General features: G+C 46.6%; 1 protein-coding gene across 4 annotated transcripts; it reads right to left on the minus strand.

The window, feature by feature from the left end:
* Positions 1-1,049: 1,049 nt before the first annotated feature.
* On the minus strand, positions 1,050-6,964 carry LOC123447125 (BEL1-like homeodomain protein 7). Of its 4 annotated transcripts, XM_045123697.1 has the most exons (7): positions 6,438-6,964; positions 5,269-5,387; positions 4,684-4,687; positions 3,770-4,583; positions 2,459-2,835; positions 2,316-2,376; positions 1,050-1,876 (listed from the first exon to the last, which is right to left on the minus strand). In XM_045123697.1, exons 4-7 carry the CDS (start codon positions 4,553-4,555, stop codon positions 1,238-1,240), a joined length of 1,863 nt encoding a protein of 620 aa, XP_044979632.1. In that variant the 5' UTR covers positions 4,556-4,583; positions 4,684-4,687; positions 5,269-5,387; positions 6,438-6,964; the 3' UTR covers positions 1,050-1,237. The 4 variants fall into 4 exon arrangements, with proteins under 4 accessions (XP_044979632.1, XP_044979630.1, XP_044979631.1 ...); XM_045123695.1 differs by having other exon boundaries at positions 3,770-4,687; XM_045123696.1 differs by lacking the exon at positions 6,438-6,964 and adding an exon at positions 6,250-6,395 and having other exon boundaries at positions 3,770-4,687.
* Between the last annotated feature and the right edge of the window lie 1,712 nt (positions 6,965-8,676).

Consider the following 8,676-nt stretch of genomic DNA (forward strand, 5'->3'; position numbering starts at 1 on the left):
AAGATCATAGAGAGAGATAGCCATCTAAGTACTAGATATGGACCCGTTGGTCTGTGGTAGACTACTCACACAACATCATGGGACCAGAAAGGTTGATGTAGAGGCCATCCATGATTGATCCCCCTCTGGCAGGGCACCCGAACAGGGCTCCAGATGGGATCACAACAGAACACAAGCTTGCGGCAGCGGAAAAAGTATTTCGGGTGGCTCTCTGATGTTTTTCCGAGTTTAGAGAATTTATAGAGGTGGATGTAGGTCAAGAGGAGCCACGAGGTGGCCCAAGGCATCGGGGTGCGCATACCCCCTAGAGCGCCCCTGTTGCCTTAGCACCGCCTCGTGCGGCCTCCGGAGCTTCGAGGTCTTATCTTTGTTCAGAAAAAATCGTCAAAAAGTTTCGTGAAATTTGGACTTTGTTTGGTACTGATTTCCTGAAAAGCAAAAAGCACGCAGAAATCAATAAGTGGCACTAGGCACTAGGTTAATAGGTTAGTTTCTAAAAATAATATAAAACAACATATGAATGCTTATAAAGTATCCAAAAATGCTAATATAATAGCGTGAAACAATCAAAATTTATAGATACGTTGAAGACGTATCAAAGCGGACCTAGGAAAAGGATGGACGGACAGGAAAGAGAGGGTCGTCAATTTGATCAATTTGAGAAAATTTGAGGGTGGGTCTGGCTTGTCAGATTTGATGTGGTGAGCACATTTGGGCGACCCCAAATCCGCACATATATGGGTTAGGTTTGAGGGTGTTGAATAACCGAACATATGGTTGGGTTTGGGGACGTCCAATCGGTATTTGTTTTGGTCGGGGTAGTGTTCGGGCTGTCCGAGGCGGAGCAAGCTCTGGTTGAAGATGCTGTAACACAAAAACACAAAACAAAAAAAAAAAGAACTGAAGCATTTCCTTCCATTGCATTTTGTTTTCTGTTTTCGTTAAACCACCAGAAGTATTCGTTAAACCGGATTGTGTAGTATTTTTTTACAGGATGGTTGGTCTTCTTCATTCATAATCTTTTACACGTATAATGCATTCCATTCATCTTTACAAAAATTATTTACCCCACCCCCACAAACTTATAATACATTTCATGCTATACCCCCTCTCTTCTATACCAAATGCAACTACAGCTACAATTTCCAGGCTTTTTCAGGCACGTTATTATCATGGCCTACAAATTACAGATAATCCTCCCCATCCCATCTTCACCAGCAACGAGCGTTCATTTCACTTAGGCCACGAAATCATGCAGCAGAGGCGACGGCTCAAACTGCTGCCGCTGATCCAACTGGTTCGTCGATTCGTAATCCGGAGAGGCGGCGGCGGCGCCACCACCGGGATGAGCCGCGGTAGTGTTGTAGATATCCCCTTCCCCGCCCACGGTGAAACCTGGCCGGTGAGTGTTGTTTGGAGCTGAAAGGTTGTTCTCAGTGTGCTGCAGTCCTAGCGTCAACGACACATTGCTGTTCTGATATCCCCCCAGCTCCGCCAGATGGTAGGCCATGAACCGTGCGCTCTCGTCACCATGGAGGAGACCGCCGTCCGCCTCGCCCGGTCTTTGGTCCTTCAACAGCAGGTTCATGAAGCCGTCGTCGGAGCTCGCCTCATTGTGGAAGCTGGCCGGCCCTCCGGTGAGGCCCACCATTCCAACGTTGGCTTTGAATTCACTGGTTTGGTAAGCCTGGCCCTGGCTCATGGAGCATTTCTGATCTTCTCTGTCTTCACAGGATGCCATTTTGTCCTTGCTTCTTGGTACGTTGTCAGAGGAGGAGTTTGAGTCGAGCTCGGCCTCCCCGGTCTCTTCTTTATACATGTCTTCGATCATCGGTTTCCACAGGCGGACACGGGCATTTATGAACCAGTTTGAAATCTAGGACAATGAAGAATGTAAAATAAGTTCAGTAAACTGATTTCGTTTGACAGAATGCAAAGTCTTTCAGAAGTCATTTGCACACTTCCGAAGCCAAATATCCGATTCTCCTAGAATACAAGTTATTTATTGATGGACAACTTAAGGAATACTCCGTCTTTACCTAAATACTTGTAGTTGGAAAGAACTAGTCTAGTTGTCCCCAACTACAAGAATTTAGGTACAGAGGAAGTATAATGTTGCCTATTTGCAGGTTATGGAGATACATGCTAGTAGAGTGCTAATCCTGCAGCATGATTCAAAATTTGCACCAGTTGAATATTGCCAAGATGACTTACGCACCCCTATTTGTGCGCATTGATTTTAGTACTAACAAGGCATGACAACTATAAGTCGGAAAAAAATTGTGATAAAGGTAACAATGTAAGATCATAAATACCTGACTTCTTGTTAAACCAGTTTGCCTCGCTAGCATTAGCTTTTCTGAATCTTTTGGATACCTGAAAACAATAACTTTGCCATCAGAACAAAAGCATAAAGGGGCAAGTGGCGATGTATTTATATAAGAAATAAGGAACTTACGGGTGAAGGAAGTGTTCAAACAGCCAAGCACGAAGAATTGAAACTGAGTTTTCAGGCAGACCCCTCTGCGGCCTCCAAGCGTTTTGCTGTAACATACCATACTGTTGGAAAGCTCGTTGCTGCCTTAACTGCTGATCAATGAAACGGAGGCGAGTTAACTTGCCCTCTCTGCCCGATGAATTATCCTCCTCTCCCAGTTTCTTCCGGATGACATTAACCTGGTCGTTGATGGCATCCTTCAGACACCGGAAATGCCGCGATATTGTCTGAAGGGCAACTGCAGTATAAGGTTTGGCAGCTCCAGACCCAGCAATCATATCGAAAGACGACACTACAATTTGCATTTGATGAAAATAATGCTTGTATTTTCGGTCAACCTGAAAAAAAAAACAGTTGGTGTTCAGAACAGTTAGTTGAAGACGTGATGTATACTAATTGAAAAATAAGAACACGGCATTCAGGTTGCCAGCAAACCCATTATTCCTCATATTTAGCCTGTGTTAAGGACAAATCTGTCTTGCTGAGTGCCTGTATGGAAGAGTATTGTTTCTTGGCGAAGTTTCTGTATTTATTTCACATCTGATTTAGATACCAAAACTTCACCAAGAAATACCATCCTTCCTGAAAGAGGAACCTTTTACGCTCCCGCCCACTTGACATTCCAATAGGATTGTTTACATGACTTTCTTCTGGTGGTGGTCTAATTAATCAGCATAGTGATTAGATATATGTTGCAGTTCCTACTACAACTATGCTTAATACTTCCTTGGAGGCTCCTTAGCTAGAAACTTGCATGCGCAAGCTTAAGCCTTCTTAAGAAGCCTACCTAGAAACCTTTGACCCATCTCTCCTAACTTCTTCAAAGAGCCCCATGTAGAATTTTTAGTTAGAACCCAACCATTCTGAATGAACTTTGGATCATGACCCATCCATGTTACTCTAGTCAATATTAAGTCCAGGCCCCTTGATTGGGTGGGATTCCAATCCCAACCACCACCTTTTCTAACAAAGATAGGGCAATGCAGTTGACTTCTGAGATATGAGAAACTCTCAGCTGCGTTTTATCGGGAAAAAGAAAGAAAGTCTGAGCTGCAGCTGTCACCAAATAAATATTATTTTTCTACGGAACTTTAGACTGGAGTATAAAAAAACAAGTTGCTCATATGGTATTTTTGAACTCAATCTTTCACACAAGAGTCTGTGAATCTTCAAGAGAATTACAGCTATAGCGATTAGTAAATCAAAGATAAATCCTCATGGCATTTCTTTTTGATATAAACAGTAAAATTATGCTGGCAGTGACTCACAAACCTCATCCAACATGGCCAAAAGTTTCGCCATCTTATTCTGGAGCTCTTGCTTCTCAGCCGCAGAAATCTCAGCTTCTGCATTGGCAGCAGACTCCTGTGGGTTGGAAGATACCCCCTCGCTTTTCAACACCTCATCAGCGTCTTTTCCATCCATTTTTCCTGCTTCAACCTTGTCTTTCTGCGCATTCTGTTTTATACTCTTCCAAACACTGACAATCTCATCAAGCAATTCTTGTGCTGCCTTTAGATACTTTGAATTCCTGATTGCCCGTGAGGCCTCCGACTGCATATTCTTCATTCCGTTTTCATCTCCCTGGTAAGATTGGGTCGTCAATAAGTCTGGCTTTGGGGACCAGTATGGGTATGAAGGTGCCAGGATATGTGTGTTGAGGCTCAGCGACAATCCTTGGCCTGGTGCTGATGGAACAATCGCCGAGCTGGGGTTGTTCAACAAGCCAAACTCAAGCTGCGCACTGCTATGGGCATCATTGTGGATGAGATCACCACCACCACTGTGTGCGCCATCCATGAAATGCATCAACATCTCATTTCTCATATCTTTGACAGGAGCGAAGGAGCTTTGCTCTGCAAGCGAAGTGACCATGTTAGGTTCCCTTGATGATGAATGTTCTGAAGGATGGCCATGCAGCTCCATGAAATTCTGCTGAGGCTGGATTATGCCACTGAATTCCGTATACGGCCCAGAAGATGCATTGTTTGAATAGAGCAAGTTCCCCAGGGCTGATGGCACGGGATACGATGCGCTTCCCGTCTCCGGTGAGTACATGGTTTGCGGGTCCCTTTCGTCGCCCGGGCTTGAGTAATAATTAGACATGTCACAACTTTGACTGCTCACTTATTATGAAGCAACTGCATGTCACTTGTGAAGTCAACCCAACAAAAATTCTAACTGACCTGCCTGCAAAGAGGGAAAAGGGATGAGTTGAACATAACACTGAAGAAGAATAACCAACTGAAAAAGGAAGTACTTGTATCCCAAAAAAGTAAGAGCACAAGATAAACAGACACAAACAGTAGCCATCACGAATGATTTAAGCCCAGGGCCTCACATCCTCTCCTTTTTGGCAGCAGTTACCACCGTTGTGTTCCTTTTTGTTTTTCACATTTGTACCATGGAAGAAACAGACACCAATGCTCAGGAAACATCACAGCACAAGGTGACAGCGCAAGATGCTTGTTTGCAGGCTACAGGTACAGGTGGTCCGCCATCTATGAGCTCGGCTCAGCTAGGTTCTTGGCCTTTTGCACCTTCCTCACCTAGATGGTGAGAATGTGGTGGCAAATTCCTTATGTTTCACCAGAATAACACAACCATCCAAAGGAGCCAAAGCCACCCAAAGGAACCAGCAAACCAGATAATGGCCTCTGTACCACACAAACACAAAATTGCAACGTTTTTTTTTTGTGTGTGTGTGTATATGTGTTTTCAAGAAAATATTGTTCTTGGATGAAACACGATTATGTGCTGGCCGGCAATACCTTTGTCCGATCAATTATTGATGGCTGAGAGAGGCGTGCACAGGACTCCGCAGGGCTCCTTCACCAGCTCAGCAGCAACCACCAGAGGTATCAGCGTGCGCCGATGATTCAGGATGATTCTGAAAGAAGAGATGAATGAAATGGCATCAGATGGTTAGCTAGATAGAAACTACTTTCATATACTACTTGTTTGCAGCTCAGATTTTCAGTAATTTTCAATGATACGAAAGAGGTGGGAGTGGTGAGCCAGGAGCAATGTCCAAGGCACGACCTTGTTGTCAGTTGTCACACGCAAAAGATGAATATAATAGCTTAAAATTCTGATGACAAGAGCTCAGAGTTCCCTTGCACAGATAATACTAGTATACAAGCTAGCAAAAGGAGATAGCATAGTGATTTCGGAAGAAAAAATGGAGCAGGGCTTTACTAGCATGGGTTTCATCAAGGCATCCAAGGAAAGAAAGATTCAAGGATCAGCAAGCAAAGATGGAAGTGTTCCCACTGTAACCAAGCCCAAAATCCAGCTCTACTGGCAGCTGGGGGAAGCAAGCAGAAGCTCAGATTGAGCCACCAAGACCGCATATGAAACCCAGAATTCTGAGAGGATAACCAAGAATTCCATACCAAAGTGGTGAAGGAGGGGATAATTTCTTCAGGCATCAAAAATAGGGGAACCAAGAACTTGAGGCCAAAACCCCCAATATCTTCAGTTCCTCAAGAAACCCAGCTCCAGCACCACCACTAAAATCTACAGCCAAGGCTCCCAATCTCTCCTGGCTCCAGAACTGAAGAACCCAGGCAGGAACACCAAGAAGAAGCCTCGCAATTCAGAGAGACGAGCTTGCCAGATACCTATCGACGCCCTCAAAAGCCAAGAAGAGCTCGGCTCACCAACCAATCATTGGAGCTGATAGCAGCACCACACAGAAAGAAAAAAGATAAAGAAAAAGGATCGGTTGTCCCGGTTGCAGTTGCACCCACTCAGATCAGACACCCCAATTCCCCGAAGCAAAGAAGCAGCAGCAGCAGCAAGAACCGGAGCAGCAAAATCACGCGTCAAAGGGAGGAATTTCCGCCCCTGCCGCCGCCGCCGCCGCCGCGGCCAGCGGAGGGGGCGCAATGATGCGGAGAGGAGAGGGGGATAGAATATTGGGGAAAGGGAGGGCGACCTGACGGCGGCGCGCTCCTCGTGGGGGGCAGGCAGCGGCCGGCAGAACGATTGCTGTCACGAGCTGACCTTGGGGATAGCGGAAGGAGAGAGAGGGGGGCGAGGGGCGGAGAGGAGAAAGAAAATCGGTGAATCTTTGCTCCTCTCTCTGTCTCTCTCCCTCTCTCCTCCGGCACGGGGACAAAATCGGATCCCTCCCACCGAAGATTACAATATCTTTGCTGCTTCTTCCTCCTTCCGCTGCTGCTTCTTCTCCTCGGGTCCAAAAATAAATGGGTAAACAAAGCGGGCACCAACCACCAACAACTGTTATGCTACTATGATAATGCGGCGGAAAATTTCTCTCTTTTTCTCCGCGTTCTTTATTGGTGCTGCTGTTAGCGGGGGATTGGGATAATTGGGTGGTGGGGGTGGGCGTTTGGAAGGGGGTTTAGACTGGCTTTAATCCAAACCGGAGCTGTTGGGGAGGCATTTGGTTTGGTTTTGTTTGGCGGTGCGTCCACCACCACCACCACCACCACGCCCTCCTCCTTCCGGTTGCTTCTTCTTGTCATAACACCGTAACGCGTGTGCTGATTTGATGTGCCGTGGAGGGTTGTTTATGGTTTATTTTTTATATATATATGTGTGATGATTTGTGTCAAAGTGTGCCCGGGGTCTGGTTTATCATTATTGCTGGAATATGTGATGGGACACAAAGTCTAACACTGATTTATTGAGGGAGGGTTTTATTAATGATGAGTGTGAAATTACAGGCCCTTTCCCGAAAAATAGGATCTCGCTCCCGTGTCGTCCTCAACCTCGCCGTCGGCCTTTCGTTGTCTGAAACCCTTTACCCCGTCGTTGCTGTCGAGCGCGGTAGCAGTGGGCCTGCTCCTTCTAGGTTGCCGTCGCAGGAGGCTTCAGTGCACGTCGATGATGTGAGTTGTTGCGGTGGCTTACCCACACCGAGCGGCCTTAGCAGCGCCCATCGCGCGAGCTCATACTGGCGCTTAGGTTGTCTGTGACAGCTGGGTCGGGTCGGACGGTGTAATTTTGCTCGTCTGGCATGGCCGATGCGGATCTGAAGCCTTTGATCTAGCCTGGCGAGGGCATATCCAACCATGTCCTTCCCTCGTTGGGCGATGGCCCTGCTCCCCCTCTCCTCCCCCCCCCCCCCAGGATGAGCTCGTGGTCGACGGATTTGGAGGTGAAGGACTCGAATTTGAGAAGGTCGGAGATCGCTGGAGGTGAGCTCGAGTGGCGGAGGGGAGGGGAGGGAAGTGGCTATGGTTTGGACCGGCGAGCGGATGTGAGCCGGGTCCGACGTAGCGGGCGCGCCTATATTTGGGTTGGATATGAGGGGTGTTAGTCAGCCCGGGCATTTGAGGCACCCATCTAGGTCGCTTTTTTGTAACCGGTGAGTGATCGTGTGACGACGAGATGACGTATATACTTCTCGCACCTCGTTGGTCACCCCAAGTGAAAGGTTGAGATGTAGTCAGCAGCAAGTTTTCCCTCACACGGGAACTGTAAGGTTTATCGAACCAGGAGGACTCCTAGGATCAACAAGTAGGTGTCTTCCACCCTGACGCTAGCAGAAGACGTGGACCTGCACACACAACAAGTAACTTTGCTTCCAACGAGTATAGAGAGGTTGTCAATCTCTCGGCCTTGTAGTTTGCAAAGGATCAAAACACAAGCGGGAAGGTAATAGTGATTGCAACGGAAAAGTAAATGAAAGCGATAAATGATGGAGGTGTAAACAATGATGGTGATATGGACCGTAGTCACATGATGTTCACTAGTGATGTCTCTCTCCCAAAAGACGATAAACAACTATGCTTGGGTAAACAAATCACAGTTGGGCAATTGACAGAACTATGAATGCACTGCAATGCTAATTATGCTACTTGATAGTTAGAGGTTCAATAATAATGGGCAGTACGCCAAGACAAGTAGACCGTTTATTCATCAGCATCTACTTACTAATCATCCACCTTGAGATATCTATCCAGAACATCTCTCCGGTATTAAGTTGCGAGCCCCACCCAAAGTGTAAACTCAAAGCAACGGACAACTGCATTAACGAACTATGCGTAAGGTAAACAATCCTTGCAACCATGGTCACAAGCACCGTTGTTTTCTCCCTGGTGGCAACAACACATCCCCTAGTCTCATGTTTCTGTCACTCAAGCTAGACATCGAGGGCATGAACCCACAATCATGCATAACGCTCCCTCTTGGAGTTACGATCTACT

The sequence above is a fragment of the Hordeum vulgare genome, chromosome 4H (genome assembly GCF_904849725.1).
Source record: "Hordeum vulgare subsp. vulgare chromosome 4H, MorexV3_pseudomolecules_assembly, whole genome shotgun sequence".
Classification (NCBI taxonomy): Eukaryota; Viridiplantae; Streptophyta; class Magnoliopsida; order Poales; family Poaceae; genus Hordeum; species Hordeum vulgare.